The sequence below is a fragment of the Dendropsophus ebraccatus genome, chromosome 9 (genome assembly GCF_027789765.1).
Source record: "Dendropsophus ebraccatus isolate aDenEbr1 chromosome 9, aDenEbr1.pat, whole genome shotgun sequence".
Classification (NCBI taxonomy): Eukaryota; Metazoa; Chordata; class Amphibia; order Anura; family Hylidae; genus Dendropsophus; species Dendropsophus ebraccatus.
In genome coordinates, this window is record NC_091462.1 from 40294326 (window position 1) to 40316352 (window position 22027).

General features: G+C 42.6%; 1 protein-coding gene across 1 annotated transcript in view; it reads right to left on the reverse strand.

Moving 5' to 3' along the window:
* Positions 1 to 22027, reverse strand: part of CERKL (CERK like autophagy regulator) — a 98593-nt gene that overhangs the window by 45073 nt on the left and 31493 nt on the right. The window contains exon 2 of the mRNA XM_069984859.1: positions 20247 to 20486. Within this exon, the coding sequence (XP_069840960.1) occupies positions 20247 to 20486 (240 nt within the window). The remainder of the gene's footprint in view (positions 1 to 20246; positions 20487 to 22027) is intronic.

Sequence of the window (22027 nt, forward strand, 5' to 3'; positions counted from 1 at the left end):
TTATTATTCAAGAGTGTCCATTCAATCACAATCCTTAGAAGAAGTGGTGCTCGGGGTTCGGGAAATTCTAATAGTCCGAGAGATTATGTAGCTGATGGCTTAGACTCTCAAAGGGTTAACCGGCACTTGTTCAAATGATTCAACTTGTAATATGAATAGAACATCTCTAAAAATATATCTTTCCAATGATAAAAAAAACTGCAGAAAAATACTAAATAAAAATTAATATAGGTAAAATAAAAAGTACAATTTCATAGATTCTAATAAGATTCAGGTTGCATGGTGTTTCCATACGTAGTAACTTGAAAGCACTCTATGTATTTCTGAAATACGCGCCCTACAATACAATCCTCCTCTAATCTGCCGACAAACGTCTCTTTTCCCTCATCCCAGGTCTGTAAAAATAAATTGTACATAGTTACCCAATCTACTTTGTAAGAGCGCAAAGTATATTGACGTTATATTGTTTGGACTTTCTAAGACCATTATGTCCGATTGAGCGCTAACTGGAGTATAATATTTAAATCCCATTGTAAGTTGGCAATTCATATTCTATTACTTTCTCTTCAGCTTTCAGCACTGTAGAGAAGCGGCAGAGGGATAAAGAATGGCCAACTGTTCCTCTCATAGTAACAAACGTACTAATATGTGCTAGTTTAAACTTGATCTATCTGTGAGGCAGTGATCCATGAAAAGTGGGGGTTAATCAGGGTGTTCGCCAAACAAAAGCTGATAGGGTAGCAGAGACGCTACTTCAGACTCACATCTGTGCAGTTTTAGGGCTCCTTTTTTTTTTAATGGCAATGGGTTCGTGCAAAAAAAAAAAAAATCTAAGTTCTTTGAAATATATTACATTCGAGTACATACATTAATCACTGAAGAAGGAATAGCAGTTTCATCCAAATGCAGCTAATAAATTATCGCTGTCACTTGCCATTGTGACTACAGATAAACTGTACATGTTAATCATAAGCCACCCTGGTTAATAAGTAACAGAAAGAATATCATAAAGTGTTATAGCAACGTTCCCTCTTGTAGAGCCTGTAGGCAAAAGATGAACTTGCATATCAAAGCAATTTTTTTTCCCTGTGCAGGTAAATGAAATAACTAAAGTATAAATAGAAAAAAAAGCTATGTAGAAAAATGGATGAAACATGATATACAGTGATACCTGTTAAAAGACCATCTGATCCAGACCAGATTTGCTGTGACAGATCTTCAGTCCATGCTATATTATGTTTACTTATCCCATTCTTTGAGAAGACCACCCCCTGGGAGACCACTATTCAAAGTACACTTCTAATATATATATATATATATATATATATATATATATATATATATATATGAGTCCAAAAATATAGCGGCACGTCCAGTGGTGAATAAAGTGAAACTTATTTGCTCAGAAAAAATGCAGCAACTTTCAGTCCATACTATATGGACCTTTCTCAAGCCAAAGGTCCATACAGTATGGACTGAAACGTTGCTGCATTTTTTCTGAGCAAATAAATTTCACTTTATTCACCACTGGACGTGCCGCTATATTTTTGGACTCTATATTGCTCCGTCTTGAATCGGGCGGTAAAGAGCAGGCACCCACCCTCATCTCTAGTGCCGTGGAATATTTTTGAACTTATACATAAATATATATATATATATATATATATATATATATATATATATATATATATATACACACACACACACACACACAAACTTTGAAAGGGGGGAAAAAAAAAGAAAAAATATATATTATATATACACATACATACACACTTTTTTATATACAAATATCTAAAAAACCCAACAATAAGTATCTCAGAATTCATCTTCTCAATTTTTTCTTATTTATTGTATTTTTTTTTTTTATTGAGCCCTCATCCCTACTACACTGTGAATAACATTAAAATTAGTATCTGAACTACAGGTTGCTGCATCCAGACAAAGGACTGTGCAGGTTATAGTCACTTGCCTCCCCGATAGTGCCTCTCCGAATCTAGAGGGTGCCACACTGGCTTTGAAACAGCGCTCTAGTCTACAAAATCCAAACTGCAATTTCTGGATTATCAAATGCCGGATTAATGGAATTTCACGAACACATTTCAATTCCCTATTATATAATTGGAAGTGTACATCAAGATCACTGGGAGTATTATGCAAAATATTAGTATATATTCCTTGTACACTAAAGGAATAACAGGTGATGATCGTTGACCATCTATAAATCCATGCAGCTATATGATGCTTAAAGGGGAAATATCAGCAGGTTATACAAATCTAACCTGCTGATAGACCCCTATATTGCTGGGGAAGCTGAGGAGGAAGGTGTGTCTCTTACCTTCCTCCTCGGCGCCAGTCCTACGCTGTTAGCCGGGGTAAACTCGGGTCCGGAGCACCCTTAGGAGCACTGCCGTGTTATCCGGCCTACCTGCTCCATTGATTATCATTAGAAGGGGCAGGCCGATTGATGCAGCAGTGCTCCGGAGCAGAGTTTACCCTGACAGAGTGGGAGGAAGGTAACACACATACCTTCCTCCTCAGCGTCCTTGGCGTTATAGGGGGCTATCAGCAGGTTACATTAGTTCTCCTTTAAAAGCATAATACTGTTCACAATTTCATTGTGGTATCTACTAGGCACTGGCGAGGGTTATCAGGGCACATATAGAACACACTTGTGAGATGTAACTTTTCCTATACCTCCAAAGAGAATTTAAAAGATTAAAAAACCTTAAGGCTATGTTCAAACTTTTTATTTTTTTGCTTTATTTTTGGACGGCCATATTTTGATAATTATGGCCGTAAATAATGATGATCATTTTCTTTATGGCTGTAATTATCAATATATGGACGTATTTTTGCTTCAAAATGACATCTGTCCAAAAATGCATCCAGGGGAAAAAAAGCCTGTGTGAACATACCCTAAATATCCAAAAAGACAATAAATAAATGTGTGTATCTCCAAGGCTGACCAAGTATTAATTTAAAGGAAATTGAAGCTCATATCTTCCGGGACCTGCAGTAGTAAAGAACAGTAAACTAAATTAAATCTGTATCGGGGGGAATAAAACATAAAAGGTGTCATTCAAGGGATTAGAAAAAACACAACTACTGTCTTTCAAAAACAGCACCACCCCATGTCCTCTAAAAACAGGAGAGGTGCTGTTTATGGAAGACAGCGGCCATGTTTTGCTAAGCCCGGATAACTCATTAAGGTCATACAGGGATGGGGAATGGGCTGACTGTTGCAAAACTATAGGCTTTGGCCATCCAAGAATGATGGAAGTTGTATTTTTGCAAGTGCTGGAGGGCTGCAGGTTCCTCATCCCTGATTTAATACAAAGCAACCATGTCTTCCCACTATCAACTTTAAAGGGGTTGTCCAGCAAAAATCTTTTTCTTTCAAACCAACTGGTGTCAGAAAGTTATATAGGTTTGCAATTAACTTCTATTTAAAAATCTCAAGTCTTCCCATACTTATTAGCTGCTGTATGTCATGCAGGAAATGTTTTATTTTCAGTCTGACACAGTGCTCTCTGCTGACCTCTCTGGTCGAGACAGGAACTGTCCAGAGAACTACAGGTTTTCTATGCGGACTCATTCAAAGAGTTCCTGTCTTGGCCAGAGAGGTCAGCAGAAAGCACTGTGTCAGACTGAAAATAAAACAACGCTTGCTGCAGGACATACAGCAGCTAATAAGCATAGGAAGACTTGAGATTTTTTAATAGAAGTAAATTACAAATCTGTATAACTTTCTTATATCAGTTGATTTGAAAGAAAAAAAATTTCGCTGGACAACCCCTTTAAGCCAAGTCAGGTTCCCAGTAGGTACGTCTGGATCTAAAAGTCATCAAAAATTAACAAGAACTGAAATAAACCACAGCCCCTGCTACCACAAGGTTAAAGCATACATTCCTTAGGAAACATTAACAAGCATTATAAGCGTTCCTGAAGAAATCAACATTGCAACAATGTCAAAGTAAATGATAGCCAACATCCTGCTAGGACTAACCCTACAGGCAAAGCAGAGAACTGTGACAGTCAATGCTATACATGAACAGCCCAGCCTCCGAAACCTTTCATGCATGATAGACTCAATGAATGAATGGAGGACGGCCACAAACAAAACCTCGCTGAGCTGTTCTTGTCATTCAGAACGGCTGCTGGATGCTGGAGGTCAAAGGTGGAAGGGAAGAACATAGGTGAGCCGCTGCTTACTATAGAGAAGAGCAATAAAGCAAAGATACTTACATAGTTAGAAGATTGAAGAAAAAGACACATGTCCATCAAATCCTACAAGGAGGTGCTAACATCTACAATACACTTGTCTATGTCACATTGTCATCACAAATGAGAACAAGTGCTGTTTCTGTCATTGTGAGGGTGTCACTAGTTCCACTTTAATAAATCTACATGGAGACGGCTGTTATACACAGTGTGTAATGTATAGAGTTGGAGGTGTGTTATTCTGATGTTTTATTATACACATAGGAACAGTTATTAGGTTTCACTTTGCCCACTGTCTTAGAATACGTTGTAATGCCTTGATAGGGCACCATAAAAGAATAAAATAACTTTAACTCTAGGACAAGCGGCTACGACGGCTCAGACACCCGAACATTAGGAGGCGGCCACTGTTGGTGAGCCATTGGTGTCCATACACTCTGGTCAGACTGTGTCATTGGCTTTATAATTAAAGGGGTAGTGCGGTGTATAACATTTTTTTACTAAATAACACAGATTACAAAGTTATACAACTTTGTAATGTGTGTTATTTAAGTGAATGTCCCCCTTCCCTGTGTTCCCCCCACCCCGGAAGTGTGATGCATTATACTCACCGAATTACTGTTGACCCCGGCCGCCATCTTGGGTCGATCGCGTCATCTTTAGGAGGCCGGCCAGACCGCTCAAGCCCTACCTCATGCCGGCCCCCATCTGGCGCGTCATCAGCTGCTCAGCCGCGATTGGCTGAGCATAGTTATACTCAGTCAATCGCAGCTGAGCAGCTGATGACACGCTGGAGGGGGGGGGGGCGCATGAAGGAGGGCTGGAGCAGTCAGGCCGGCCTCCTGAACATGATGCGATTGACCCAAGATGGTGGCCGGGGTCGACAGTAATTCGGTATAATGCACCACACTTGGCTGGGGGCCATTCACTTAAATAACACACATTACAAAGTTGTATAAGGCTTAGGGCTTTATCCAACTTCTTCAGTCCCTGGTAACCAATGCAGAGAGTTCTGGCTCAGACACACTTAAGCGTGCTCGAGATTCACTCATCTGTAATCACTAGCAATAACTGTGGAATTTGCCACATGAGGGCTCTCAGGGGTATAACACCCTAGAATATATCTATGGAGCTCGTCTTATGCCATGAGACAGAAAAAGCAGCAAGCTGGGGAGAAACGCACGTAACACCCCGCACTTGTCCAGGAAGATTTTAAAGAATAAAGGGGTATTCCAGCAAAATGTTTTTTTCTTTCAAATCAACTGGTGTCAGAAAGTTATACAAATTTGTAATTTACTTCTACATAAAAATCTCAAATCTTCCAGTACTTGTCAGCTGCCTTATGTCCTGCAGGAAATGTTGTATTTCAAGTCTGAAACAGTGCTCTCTGCTGCCACCTCTGTCCGAGACAGGAACTGTCCAGATCTGTAGCAAATCCCCACAGAAAACCTCTCCTGCTCTGGACAGTTCCTGACATGGACAGAGGTGGCAGCAGAAAGCACTGTGTCAGACTGGAAATACACCTTTTTCTGTAGGACATACAGCAGTTGATAAGTATGGAAAGACTTCAGATATTTACATTTTAGTAAATTACAAGTCTATATACAAGTCTGAAACCAGTTGAGTTGAAAGAAAAAAAAAATCTCCAGAGTACCCCTTTAATGAGGGTCTGAATACTCCAAATCTTTTGGTCCGTGTCTCTGAGACAGGGACATCTTGAAGTACTTCATGGGTATTCAAGTATTTTTAACCCCCAAAATTTAAAGAGAAGTCCCATGAAATCCAAAAAGATGGTGTCCCACCCAGTCACTGATTGACTGATCACACAACCGATCAGCCGGGTACGTAACGCAGCTGCTGGAGGAGCTGCAGGAGGCTGGCGGACATTAGCGAGGCCTGGAAGCGGCACTACGGTGAATGGGGATTGGTAAGTATACCTTGTTTATTATGTTACTGCACCCCTAGCCTTCCTGTCATTTTTTCAGTTTCACAGGACTTCCCCTTTAAACTCTGCAATATGCTTACGCATTCTCTGTAGCCCCACTAGAGAGAGAACAGATCATAGGAACACAACAGGGAATGCTGCCCACCAGTGATGTTTCACACCAGCACAATACATCCCTATGATGCTGTTAGTTCAGGTCATTGAACAAAGTTTGGCCAGGGCTTGTGGCCATGATATAAGCTCAATATTGCACACTGTGTAAAACCGGGCATGTGATGTGCCTGTGGACAACTTGCCATTGCAGGAGGCCAAAGCAAGCATGTTCCCACAACGTATATTTTCGTAAAACCACGGCCATTGCACAACGGCTGAGATTATTACGGAAATATACGTTACCTGGCAGTCTATGGGATCCCAGCCAGAGCGTATACACATGGTATACGCTCTGGCCGGGATCCCTAGCGGCGTCACAACCAACTGACATGTCAGTTTTCTGTGGCTGCTATTCAGTGAATAGTGGCCGCAGAAAACCATGTCAGTGCACACTGTGGAGCGAGCGGCTCCGGATGTATGCTCCATAGTGCGCTGTGGTGAGTTCTGCACTGATGCGCCCACATCAAAACTCTGCAGCCCTAAAGATCATCCGGTCGGTACTGCAGTACCGGCCAGGATGATCTTTTCAGAGACCTGTCGTTCCGTGACCGGGGTCAGGGAACGTCCGGTCTCATGCGTTGTGTGAACATAGCCTAAGAAATGTTACTTTTCTTTTGTTGTTTTTTTTTATTAGAAATAAAACTTTTGCCAAAAAATGTGTGTTCATCCTTCTATCCATGTGGGAATCACGGTCTCATAATATGCAAACAGAGTCCCGGGTGGCCGCATTTTGGACATATTAGGAGGCTGCATTTTGGTTCTATTTCTTGCAAGTATAGAAGTTTATAAAATACCAAAGATAGAACCCTTTCCACAGTATAAGATCTACTGCCAGCCCTGTTAGAAGGTAATAAAGAGTAATCCTGCTGCCTCTGAACCAGCTCGGTTACCCTCTCGGGACAATGATTCAGCAACAGCTCAGAAGCTTAGAAACAATAAAGCTTTTCTAACCAAAGAAAAAAAAAGCATTTTATTTCCTATTGTCAGAGCCACAAGGGCATAACATCTGAGCGCGGACTATCATTAAGCTTTTTATTTTGTGAACAATGCCTTAATGATAACATACGTGCAAAAATAAGAGGAGTACGAAAGGGAATATAAATTCTCAAAGGCGAGATCTTACTACACGGTTGTACAAGAAGCACATAATCTATGTAAAACATAATACATTTCTTCGAGAATTTCCCATGTTAAAGGGGTACTCTGGCGAAAATCTTTTTCTTTCAAATCCACTGGTTTCAGAAAGTTATATAATATAGATATGTATTTTACTTCTAAATAAAAATCTCAAGTCTTCCCATACTTATCAGCTGCTGTATGTCCTGCAGAAATTGGTGTATTCTTTCCAATCTGACACAGTGCTCTCTGCTGCCACTTTTGACAGTGACAGTAAAAAGTCGGAAATAGTTTTCTATGGGGATTTGCTGCTGCTCTGGACAGTTCCTGCGGGACATACAGCAGCTGATAAGAAAGATTTGAAAGCATTTCGCCAGAGAACCCCTTTTAAAGGAAAAGTCCACGCAGGGACATTTTTTTCAAATTTGCTGGGGAGGGGGTGGGTGCAAAAAATAATGTGCACTTACCTCCCTGGCTCCAGCACTGGTGCCCGCAGTGCAGTGCTTGGGACACCACTACAGTCGCTGACTGGCTGGAACGTCACGCCCCAAGTCTCCTCTCTACACCAGGAATCGGCTAGGGACCAGGTACTGGAGTGGCAGACGGCTTACACAAGTGCTGAAGCCAGGGAGGTAAGTGCTAGAGCCAGGGAGGTAAGTGCTGGATTGGGGAGAACAGCTGCTTGAATGGGGTCTTCCTGTTGAGTTAGCTAATCCTACACAATAAAGGGCTGTGCTGTTTAAATTAGGTAATATTGGGGTCCTGTTTGGGAGGCCCCCTCTAATACCTCATCAGTATATACAACAAGGGACTGTCAGAAGTAGACAAGCCCCTTCATTTATCATTGAGGAGTAGTGTAGTCATACTGACGCTTCCTTTCTCTCTTCATTGTAAGTTGAGCTGCCCCAAGCTTCTACACACCATTACCTAGCTATAGGTTCATTGAGGCGCTGGACGACAACACCAGATGTCCAGGAGTTTCATTTGTTTGAGCCATCATTGTCACTATGTAAGACTTAGGAGCTCTTACTGATGTCTAATATATGACCCATCCAACACTTCTTCTAATAAAATGGCTACCAGGTACAAGCTAAGGCCTTGGTTAGGGTTACATGGTAATTTAAAGTGAATCTGTCAGCTGCAATTCACATCCAAAACTGCGCACACTGTTAGATAGCTGTTAGTACAATCAGATGCACAGTACCTTTTATATATCCAGCTATATTGTACAAAAAAGTTTTTATTCTCTGTTGCAAAGAGTCAAAAAGGCGTTCTGAAACTCCTGAAGTCTTAAAGGGGTTATCCAGCACTACAAAAACATGGCCACTTTTCTCCCTACTGTTGTCTCTAGTTCAGGTGTGGTTTGCATATAAGCTCCATTTACTTCAATGGAACTGAGTTTCAAAACCCCACCTAAACTGGAGACAACAGTAGGGGGAAAGTGGCCATGTTTTTGTAGGGCTGAATAACCGCTTTAAACTAGCTCACCGGACACTTCACCTTGTAATAACAGGAAGCTCATTTTGAGTCCAAAATAACGGACGTTATTTAGCAGCCTGGCCTCTCCTTAGTGCAATGACTGGTGATTGTACATTATTCTAGTTTGGAGTTACTAATTGCCCTTTGGATGTGGCTTAATTGAAAACTCCACTGAGTTTAATAGTAAAAACGGAGAAAGAACGGTGACAAAATAAAAACTGTGTGTGAACAACTAATAAAAAACAACCGCTGTTTGCAAAAGACGTTGTCCAAAAATAATAATCATTTTTTCCTGACACCGGGGAGGAGGTGGCTCCCACATTGGAACCTCCCCGGTTCCAGCGGCGGGTCCCGCATTGCGGTGCTCCGGTCCCCGATTCCCGGCCGCTTCCTGGTGCCTGACGCGGCCCGAGACGTGACGTCTCAGGTCCGCTTAGCCAGTCAGTGACGGAGGCGGGATCCGTTTCAAGTCCGCTCAGATCCCGCCTCTGTCACTGACTGGCTGAGAGGACCTGAGACGTATCGTCTCGGGCCCGCGTCAGACACCAGGAACCGGCAGGGGACCGGAGCGCCGCGATGCGGGACCCGCCACTGAAACCGGGGAGGTGAGTGGACGTCGTTTCCCTCAGCCACCTCCTCCCCGGTGTCAGGAAAAAAATGCCCCCCTGCCGGAGTACCCCTTTAACCCCTTAGTGACCGCCGATACGGCTTTCTACGGCGGTCACTAATGGTCCTTATTCTGCTGCCATCAGCTTTTTACGGCGATGGCAGAGAATAAGGCTGCGGGGCCGGGACGGCCCCCACCCCATCCCCCTGGCTACCGGAGGTAGCTGAGGGGTTGGGGCAGTGTGTGGGGTCCGTCCCGGCCCCCCCCCCCCTTACCAACGATCGCCGCTATTAACGTTATAGCGGCGACCGTCGGTAAAGGAGATTAACGGTGCCGCCGCCGCCTTTCATCTCCCCCCGCCGTGAATCTACGGCAGGGGGAGATGAAATAAGTGTCCCCCAGACCTCAGATCAGCCCCCCCTAGTGCCCCAATAACTAACCCCCCTCCCCCGGCGGCCATCATTTCCAAGATGGCCGCCGCCATCGCTGTGAACCGACTAATGTCGGTTCACAGCGATGTAAAAGTTAAAATGAATGAAAGCCCCATGCTCTCCGGCACCGGAGGTAGCGGAGAGCATGGGGCAGTCATCGGGGACCCCCCTGTTTGGTCCCGGTACAAGCGATCAGCGGTATATACTATATACCGCTGATCGCTTGTGCCATGTGCATCCAGGCACTTTTTATCCCCTGTCACCATGAGTGATTGGTGACAGGGGATAAAAAGTGATGTCCCCCCACCCCCCAAGTCGCCCCCCACCCCCCCTGTCACCCCCGTCCCCCAGTCACCCCCCCTTCCCCATATACTCACCGGATCCACGGAGCTCCTTCCTCCTCGACGTCCTGGCTGGTTATGAAGTGCGCATGCGCTTCACAACCAGCCAACTCTGAAAATTTAAAGTGACAGAGACCAATTTGGTCTCTGTCACTGAACTATGATTACTGTGATAGAAAATATCACAGTAATCATAGTAATACAGTGAAAATGAATGTATAAAGTACAAAAAGTGACAAACATACAAAAAAATAAAACACACACTTTTTATTATAGTAATAATTGCAGTTTACTCCCAAATTACCCCTAACCCCTCCCCAGATTACCCGTAACCACCGCACGTTGCCCATAACCACCGCACGTTGCCCATAACCACCGCACGTTGCCCGTAACCACCGCACGTTGCCCGTAACCACCGTACGTTGCCCGTAACCACCGCACGTTGCCTGTAACCACCGCACATTGCCCGTAACCACCGCACGTTGCCCGTAACCACCACAAATTGCCAGTGACCCCCTCCCGATTGCCCGTAACCACCCCAAATTACATGTACCCACCCCAGATTACCTATAAGCACTTCAGTTTATCAGTAACAATCCCAGATTGTCTGTAACCCTTCCAGGTTGCACATAACCCCCCAGGTTCCCCGTAATCATGCCAGTTTACATGTAACCCCCCCCAGATTGCACGTAACCACCGCGTGTTGCCTCTGACCACGCCACGATGCCTCTGACCACGCCACGATGCCTCTGACCACCGCACGTCGCCTCTGACCACCGCACGTCGCCTCTGACCACCGCACGTCGCCTCTGACCACCGCACGTTGCCTCTGACCACCGCACGTCGCCTCTGACCACGCCACAGCGCCTCTGACCACCCCAAATTGCCAATGACCCCCTCCAGATTGCGGTGCCCATGCCAGATAACAGGTATCCACCCCAGATTGCCTATAAGAACTTCAGTTTATCCGTAACCACCCCACATTGCCCGTAACCACCCCACGTTGCCCGTAACCACCCCAGATTGTCAGTAAGCACTGCAGGTTGCCCGTAACCACCCCACGTTGCCCGTAACCACCCCAGATTGTCTGTAAGCACTGCAGGTTGCCCGTAACCACCCCACGTTGCCCGTAACCACCCCAGATTGTCTGTAAGCACTGCAGGTTGCCCGTAACCACCCCACGTTGCCCGTAACCACCCCAGATTGTCTGTAAGCACTGCAGGTTGCCCGTAACCACCCCACGTTGCCCGTATCCACCCCAGATTGTCTGTAAGCACTGCAGGTTGCCCGTAACCACCCCACGTTTCCTGTAACCATCCCAGATTGTCTGTAAGCACAGCAGATTGCCCGTAACCAGCCCACGTTGCCTGTAACCACCCCACGTTGCCGTAACCACAGCAGGTTGCCCGTGACCACCACACGTTGCCCATAACCACCCCTCGTTGCCCGTAACCACCCCACGTTGCCTGTAACCACCCCAGGTTGCCGTAACCACAGCAGGTTGCCCGTGACCACCCCATGTTGTCCGTAACCACCCCAGATTACCTGTAACCACCTCAGGTTGCCCATAACCACCCCTGGTTGCCCGTAACCACCCCACATTACCTGTAATCTCATTTTTTTGATTCTATTTTAGTAACTGCGCTATTCTAATAACCATTACTAGCTGCAATTTTGCTCCTGTAAATTGGCGCTCCTTCCCTTCTGAGCCCTGCTGTGTGCCCATACAGTGGTTTATGCCCACATATGGGGTACCGTTGTACTCAGGAGAACCTGCGTTACAGATTTTGGGGTACGTTTTCTCTCCTGTTCCTCGTCAAATTGAGAAATTTCAAACTAAACCAACATATTATTGGAAAAATTAAGAGTTTTTCATTTTTACTGGCCAATTTTGAATACTTTCCTCTAATACCTGTGGGGTAAAAATGGTCACCACACCCCAAGATGAATTCTTTGAGGGGTGCACTTTCCAAAATGGGGTGACTTTTGGGGGGAATCTATTCTGCTGACACTACAGGGGCTCTGCAAACGCACCTGGCGCTCAGAAACTTCTTCAGAAAAATCTGCACTGAAAATGCTAATTGGCGCTCCTTCCCTTCTGAGCCCGGCTGTGTGCCCATACAGTGGTTTATGCCCACATATGGGGTACCGTTCTACTCAGGAGAACCTGCTTTACATATATTGGGGTGACATTTCTCTCCTGTTCCTCGAGAAATTGAGAAATTTCAAACTAAAGGAACATATTATTGGAAAAAATCGAGTTTTTCATTTTTACTGTCTACTTTTGAATACTTTCCTCAAATACCTGTGGGGTCAAAATGCTCACCACACCCCAAAATAAATTCTTTGAGGGGTGCACTTTCTAAAATGGGGTGCATTATTGGGAGATTTTACTCTGCGGACACTACAGGGGCTCTGCAAACGCACCTGGCGCTCGGAAACTTCTTCAGCAAAATCTGCATTGAAAAAGCTAATTGGCGCTCCTTTCCTTCTGAGCCCTCCTGTGTGCCCATGCAGTGGTTTATGCCCACATATGAGGTACCTTTTCACTTAGGAGAACCTGCGTTACAAATTTTGGGGTACTTTTTTCCTCTTGTTCCTCATAAAATTGAGAAATTTCAAACTAAAAGAACATAATATTGGAAAAATTTGAGTTTTTCATTTTTACTGTCTACTTTTGAATACTTTCCTCTAATACCTGTGGGGTCAAAAGGGTCACCACACCCCAAGATGACTTCTTTGAGGGGTGCACTTTCCAAAATGGAGTGACTTATGGCGAGATTTTACTCCGCTGGCACTACAGGGGCACTGCAAACGCACCTGGCGCTCGGAAACTTCTGCAGCAAAATCTGCATTGAAAAAGCTAATTGGCGCTCCTTCCCTTCTGAGCCCTCCTGTGTGCCCATGCAGTGGTTTATGCCCACATTTGGGGTACCATTGTACTCAGGAGAACCTGCGTTACAAATTTTGGGGTACTTTTTTCCTCTTGTTCCTCGTGAAATTGAGAACTTTCAAACTAAACGAACATATTATTGGAAGAATTCGAGTTTTTCATTTTTACTGTCTTCTTTTGAATACTTTCCTGTAATACCTGTGGGGTCAAAATGGTCACCACACACCAAGATGAATTCTTTGAGGGGTGTACTTTCCAAAATGGGGTGACTTATGGGGGTTTTTCTCTCTGCTGACACTACAGGGGCACTGCAAACGCACCTGGCGCTCAGAAACTTCTTCAGCAAAATTTGCATTGGAAAAGCTAATTGGCGCTCCCTTCCTTCTGAGCCCTGCTGTGTGCCCATACAGTGGTTTACGCCCACATATGGGGTACCATTGTACTCAAGAGAACCTGCATTACAAATTTTGGGGTGCTTTTTGTCTCATATTCCTTTTGAAAATGAGAAACTTTAATCTAAACGTATATATTATTGGAAAATTAAAATTTTCAATTTTTTTACTGCCTAATTGTGAATACTTTCCTCCAGCCCCTGTAGGGTTAAAATGCTCATTATACCCCTAGATTAATTCTTTAAGGTGTGTAGTTTCCAAAATGGGGTCACTTATGGGGGTTTTCAGGATACCAGACTTCTAAATCCATTTAAAAAAAGAACTGGTCCCTAAAAAAATCAGTTTCACGAAAATGTGATAATTTGCTGATACATTTCTAAGCCCCATAACACCCTAAAAAAGTAAAATATGTTTACCAAATTATGCCAGAATAAAGAAGACATATTGGTAATGTGACTTAGTAACTAATTTATGTGCTACGACTTTCTTTTTTTAGAAGCAGAGAATTTCAAAGTTCATAAAATGCAAATTTTTTCAATTTTTCATGATATTTTGATGTTTTTCACAAAAAACACACAAAATAGTGACCAAATTTTGCCACTAACATAAAGTGCCATATGTCACGAAAAAACAATCTCAGAATCGCTAGCATACCTTAAAGCATTACTGAGCTATAAGAGCATAAAGTGAGACAGGTCAGATTTTAAAAAAAATTAGCCCGGTCATTAAGGCCCAAACTAGCTGCAGCACGAAGGGGTTAATGCATTGCCACTGACGTTTTTTTAAATATTAAAATCGGGCGCCTTTTCTCTATTTTTGACTTGTGAACATAGCCTAAGGCCTGAGGCTGAGTTCACACTGCTTTTTGCAATCCGTTTAGTGTATACGTTTTATGGGCCAGGGATCAGTGAACAAACAAGAAAACACTAATCCATTGGCTGATTACATCTCCTGTGTGGCCAATGGAATCATTGTGATCGACTACACATCGCACTGTGTACACAGGCCACGCCTCGGCTCCAATGCCTGTGTGTCTGGAGCCAATCAGCCTGTGTAAAAGCGTACCGTGCGGCCGTGAGCATGTACAGCCGACGGAATTCCGTGGAATTTATCCGCGAGAATTCCTCAGTGTTAACCCACCCATACACTGTCTAGTTTACACTGTCTAAGCAGGACAGGTTTTATGTTTACTTCTCTCCTCTCAAATTATAGTGAGTAAAAATGCCCATCCACAGTGACTGCGAGTTTCTTCACGTTCATTTTACCACCTGCTCAATTTTCATAAATTTGACAGAATTTTCACCACTTTCATAATCTGGCAAAAGAATGGGTCTTACTACAATATTAATAAATCTCCCCTGGTGTTTTTTTTTTTTTTACGTTGTTAATCCCTCATCTAGATAGTGGTTTAAATTGAGCACATGGCAGACAAAAAGAGTGACTGGCCAAGGATGTCACGTCAGTTACACCAGCTGTGACATCACTGGCCACACTCCCGTTAGTAAGAAAATAATTGAATTATTTTCTTTGTTAAAAATGAGGACATGTCAATTAACGGAGCCTAATGACCTGCACATACAACATTCTAATCGGCTCTGGGAAAGAAGAATACATGGATAATCCTATGCAGACGGTTAATTTCAACGAAGTAACGTGCTGGAAGAATACAGCGCATAATGCCAGAAACTGAATTTATCTCGTTTGAAATATTTTATTTGCCATATATTTTGGATCATAATTTAGTCAAAATCAGAAAATAGCATTTCTGGGCTTTAGCTAATACCACAGCCTTAAAAATACAAATGAAAAATGCAACCAAAATTGGCTGCAAAATCATCTGAAAAAGGGCCAAAAAATTCCCTAAATGTAAATATTTTTTTTTTAAAAAGTCTGAAAATAGGTTTTTCACAAAAAAAAATTACCTCTTTGACCCTTAAAGGGAATCAGAGAAATACTCATTGTTTAAATACTGTTAAAGTTAAATATATTTAAGAAATTTTGGTGACATTTATTCTAATTTAGCATTTTGCTATTTATGTTATAAAATAAGAACCAGTTTACACGGAGCAAAAGCTCCTTGTGAACTGGCACTAATCCTAAAACCTTGCAGTTTTTGTATTCACCACTGGGACTAAAACTAAGCTGAGACTTCCTGTTGTGTCTGTGGTGATAAGAGGAGGCTGCTGTAAAGTGATCTGTACAATATTGCAATGACATGCAACATCAGTAGAAAAGAGAAGACAATAGCAGCTCCCTGTGGAATGACCTCTTCAGGGGTCACAGAGTACAATCAGTAGTGTTTCTCAAGGGGACAGATTCGGTCTATTGTTGTCTATATCCATGAGGCTTGCTGCACTAAACGCTAAATGCATATCAGGTAAATTCATAGTAACTTTTCTAGATCAAGCAGAAATACATAAAGTAGTGAAACCCTTCAGATACATGGCATGGTATCTGAGGGCCGATGTGGCAAACTCTTTGGAGGCACTAAAACTCCTAGATTTTTGTGTGTTGTGGGTGCATGTGAGACTCCATTTCTGCAAGGGAGGGTGTTAGGGGAGGGGGTGTTATTTTGTTGATAACAAATCATATGTACAGACTGTTGTTTTCTTGCCTGTACTACCCGCCATCTATTTTGTACTTTTCTATGATCTGTATGTAAATTACAAAAAAAATTAAAAAAGACAGCTCAGGTAAGATGGTAGCCCCCATAACAATGTATGAAAAGTAAAATAAAAAATACGATTAGAAAAAAAAAATGGAATAAAAGAACAAGTTTCAGTCTCTGAATCTAATCAGTAAAATAAAATTTAGGTTATACATTCCCTTTAAAGGGGTTGTCCAACGAGCAGAAGACTTCTGCCTTCTGCTCGCTGGAGCTGAAACATTTTCTCTCCTCGGCTTCCTTCATAGACACAAGGGGTTCAAATTATAAATATGGGAGCCACTGTTCAGCTATTTGACATAGTGTGCAGGCATAGTTTCATTTAAAGGCAATGATCACACCCCCACATCTCGCCAGGCTTACTTCTGAGACATGGAATCTCAGAAAGTCAATGTCTGCGAGCAGAAAACTTAAAGTGTCACTTTATTTTTATTTTTTTTGCAGAAATCAATAGTACAGGCGATTTTAAGAAACTTTGTAATTGAGTTTTTAGGCAAATATGCCATTATTTGCATTCAAAAAGACTTTTCCCAGCCCCCCCCCCCCCCACACACACACACACACACCTCCCTCCTCTCTCTCATTCACTGATTATCAGGAAACCTTGACTCTTTTACATCAGTCGGGTCCTGTCTGTTCTACGGAGAGGGGAGGGGGGAGGAGGGAGATTAGTCGACAGCAGAGAGCAGAGAACAAAGGATTACACAGTGGGAGCTGTGTGAAAGCCAGTATTCAGAGGTAAGAAAGGTCAGTGCTGACTGTCAGAGGAGTTAGCCGGTGATGTAGCTGTATATTAACTCTTTGTTGTCCTGTTTTGGTGCCTCATCTCCCTCCACCCCTCCCCTCTCCATAGAAAAATCATGAAGACAGGGGGGAGAGCTTCAAACTGCTTTTTCATGATAAAAATCCATTTTTTGGCTAGTAAACCCAAATACAAAGTTTCTTAAAATCGCCTGTACTATTGATTTCTGCAAAAAAATTGAAACAACAGTGACACTGTAAGCCATCTTTTGCTCGCCAGATAAACCCCTTATATATGGCCAAAAATGTACTACAAATTAACTATATAGGCGATAAGTATCTGATTGGAGGGGGTTCTCAACCAATCACAAGAACAGGAGTCCCTAGTCTCCTGTGTGAATGGGGCTGTTAGTGATCAAGCAATTGCCATTCAGTCCCCTCACACATAGGTGAGTACACAGCATGTAGCAGCAAAACACCACAGAGAATGGGGGACATTTATGAAGCATACAGCAGGGGGCATACGCCAGGGAGAAGGCACAGATTCAACCCTTCTCCCTGGCATACGGCTGCCATATCCCCAGCTTGCCCGATGGGCAGGCAGGGGGGGCTCGGAGGAGCACCGCATTGCAGGGAGGAGGCGTGGCCTCCTACAGCGCCACATTTATCATGATTTACATGATCCAAATCTACACCTGCTGGAAGCAGGTGTAGATATGGTACGCCGTGTGCAGGTTCGGAAGCCCGGCCGGTCTTAATAAATCCCCCCCAATGTGTTCAAATGCATAAGAGCTTTGTATTCTGTGTAAATGACAGAACAAATAGATGAATTAATAAAAGATTTGACATTAGTAGAGTTATAATTGTAATTCTACATTTAATTGACTTCATAACCATTGTTACCACATAACCGTTATACTTAATGTCTCTACTCATACCACATATTAAGGAGTCATTACAAATCCTTAAATACCCGTCTCCGGCAGCAAAATAAATATATCGCAGCAATTACATTTGCTTTCCAGCTGTTATTCAATTTCATTGTTTTTAATAAAACAAATACCACAGGGCTTTGCAGAGCCTTGTCACATTTCAAGCAAGTAATGACATCTATTGTGCTTCCTGCTAATTTTCTAATTTAGAGGGATGTCTTATAAAAAAAAAAAAAAAAAACTCAATTTAAATTTCCCAACATTGTGATGGCAGGGACCGATCAGCTGTAATATCTTTTGTTTTCAAGTGTTTAATTTCTCTACAGCACCACCACAGGGAAAGTGATGCATTGCACAGTATCCAATAAGAGGCTGCCTGTATAAGACTTCGCTGTATTGGGCACTTTAACCAGCAGCCGGCAGTATTATCTGTGGCTGGTGCCCCTGAGATCAGGGTTTCCCATATGGCTCTACTAGGCATTGTTCCCACCTAGCCATAATCCTGCTCCACATTGATGAGGGGCAAAACCACGAAACAGCCGTCTGTTGATGGATACCTGGCCTTTTCCCTTGTCATTACATTGACTTATAGGGTCACTTAATATGGTGATTTTGGTGGTTTCCCTACAGGAGCCACCCCTTGGCTGGGCCTTTCCCGGAGGGATATCTGGCTAGTCCTGTGTTTGGAGACTCTTAAATGAGGCTACGCTAGCTCTCTTTTTTGCATTTTCATGTTTCCCAGGGAACAATGCACCTAGGATTTCACAGTATTGGGCGCTTTACCCAGCAGCCAACAGTGTTTTTTTTTGCTGGTCTCCCTGAAATCAGTGATCTGTTTCCCGTAAGGACATCTTGGGACCTCCAGAGCCAGCACTCTTTACTTTGTTTATTAGAATGAGATACTTATAGGAGTTGTTTTGACATCCAAAGTTAAAAACTGGGCTAAAAAAGAAAAGTATACTCACCTGCCCCAATCCACCCACACACAGGTTCTAACATATATATTTATAATATGGCTAGGGTTGCGTGAAACATGAAAAAAATAAGTCATACTCACCTACCAACCAACCACTGACCACAGCAGTGTTCTGCCTTGGCCAGTGATTGGCATTATGGGCAGAGACGAGTATGATTCAGGAAGAAGTTTACTGACAAGCGCAGACCGGGACATATCAGGGTAGGCGAGTATGACTTATTTTATGTTTAACAGTTAAACATGCCATCAGCCATATATAGAAAAAAAAGACCCCAGACAACCCCTTTTAAAGTAATTTTAAAAACCATCTGGGTGTTGTATCATGTTTGGAGCTATTTCTGTCTTTTCACTGATTCATAATGCAGATATAGCTTTCCTTTCTAAGAACACAGTGTCATTAGCTCAGGTAAATTACTCTAAAACCATATTTTCTAATTAATATTCACTCCCTTTACAAATCAAGCAATTTGTATTTCAAAGCATACCATCAACCCAGCAAAGCATAACAGATGGGAAATTAGAAATTGCCCTGGAGACTACACTGCAAGTATTTACTTAGGTAAATCTGACCCCATTATAGAACAACACAGATATTGGTCTGCGGTAACTAAGCAGTGCTATCTAAAGACGACAAATTATTACCACTCCATTAACGTGGCTTAGATAGTTCTGTAGCGCCATGGTTTGTTAAGGTTAGTTCAATGTATAATCTGAAAACATAGGTCCAGATGGCGGTCAAGATGTCACCAATGCACCACTGAATTTCTAAATGGTGACCAGACTTTACAGTCCTCTCACTGTCTGCAATTATTTCTTCCACTGATTTGAGTGACTTAACTTAAGTGATCAATAACTTTTCATATATGTAGCCGTTTTTCCACTTGTAGCAGTTTCGCCCATTAGGAGTCTCCCTTCCATGAATTTGCTCTTTACTGCCAACAGACTTGGGGACTTGGCTGCCATAACACACCAGTAGCAAAAGCTCAATGAATGTGGGTGTAGGAGACCCCTTTCTCTGTCTGCTAAGTGATTAAACATCTGGGATCGGAGTTATCTCCTATCCCAACAGCTGCAACAGAGTATTAGCTGTATAGCTGATACCCATTGCACATTCAGCGCACTCCGCTCACCCTCCCGACTTCTGTACATATTTGGAAGATGTCAGGAAGAGGTTAAAGTGTTAAAGATATCGCCAATGAAGTAACACCCACTTGTCAATTTACTCATAATTTTCTAGTTGGGAAAACAAAAAAATACAGGGGTCTAAGATATAGACAAATGTATAATACCAGTGTTGTCATAATTTATTAAGATAAATAACAGTATCTGGTGACATTTAGGATTTACTTACCGTTAATTATTTCCTTTAATTGCCGGAACCAGATGTCACAGAAGTCTTCACTTAAGTTATGAAAATCAATAGCGTTTTCTTTAAGCTTGTGTCCTTTCTGGATGCACACAAATACTGTGATGCCCAACAAGGTGCCACCTTTATCCTGCCCTGCCATTCTGCGCCTCTTCAGTTTCACAGAAAAGATGTCCTTCAGCTTAATGGATTCTTCTTTGGGTGGTGGTTGTACTTTCGTGCTCCCTGTGTGAGAGAAAGCATGTATAAAATATTGTAAAAACAATAAGGACTGTCCCAAATATTGAACCTTAGAAATAATTGTCTGTGGGATTCCCGGTCACTGCAGCTGCAGCTGACACTTCTGGTCACGTCTCTGAAATGACAGGATGCTAAGCCAATCACACTTCAGAGACAGGTTCACTTCAGACACAGCTTCGAAAATACCAGAGGCGGCTGGGGTGAGTGGGAAATCAAAGAAACAAGGCAGGAGGACACCGGGGGAATGTGAGCAGGTAAGTATTATCTTCTCTACCCACGTATTAGCCATAGGCTGTGCATCACTATTACAAGTAGCCGTTGATTGTTAAACATGTTAAAAAACCACAATTAATCAATGATCAGTTCCTCGGCTTTATTACACAGACCAATATCATCAGAATCGCTCTGTGTACTAGGGCCTTCAGACCTTCCACCATTTTTGTGGTCCTTTCCCTACCACTGGGCCACACTGTTGATTCATTTTAAGGCTGGGTTCACACTACGTATATTTCAGTCAGTATTGTGGTCCTCATATTGCAACCAAAACCAGGAGGATCTGTCCACACAATGTTGAAATTGAGTGGATGGCCGCCATATAACAGTAAATAACGGCCATTATTTCAATACAACAGCAGTTGTTTTAAAATAACAGCAAATATTTGCCATTAAATGGCGGCCATCCACTCAATTTCAACATTGTGTGAACAGATCCTTTCTGTGTTTTTAATCCACCCCTGGTTTTGGTTGCAATATGAGGACCACAATACTGACTGAAATATACGTAGTGTGAACCCAGCTAAGGCTGTTAGAAATGGCTACCCTGAAATCCTCCTCTTCTGAAGTCTTCACTAACAAAGAACTGCCATTATAATTCTCAAATGGAGTTTTCCCTCTTCCCAAGTGAAATATTTTGTTTATTTGGAAACACTGAACTGCAGTTTCCATAGTTTTGACCACTTTTCTATTAATGCTAAATAATTTTCCATATTACAGACACCTCCATGACTATCAATCCTACCGTCACTGGCAAACAGGCAGAACTTACCAATCAAACTTTCTACTATTTCCCACTAACAAACAATAATAAAGATGGAAATAAGTTTGCAAAATGATAATAAGAAAACATCTTTACTGTTGATTTTGACCTGAAGCCGACCTTGTAAGTGGACATACTGTAGATAGACAGACAGATAGATGGATAGGCTCACGAGTAATACATTTACTTCTCTCCTTCACACATTGTAGAATTATAATACCACAAGTCAACGGGGACAAATCTGTTTATGGATATTATATCTAGAAATAAAAAACCATTGTTCTAATAAACAGCATAAAACCCCATGCAGAGCACCACATGGCACACAACGCCGTAGGGGCACAAATCACTCATACGGAGCGGTAAGTACAATTTAGCTTTGTTTCATTTCAAATTCACTTTCTCTATTACCACATCCAACCTGGTCCTGAAACCAATGTAAATATTAACCGCCATCTATAAAGCTGATAAGACTAATGTATAGCTATGT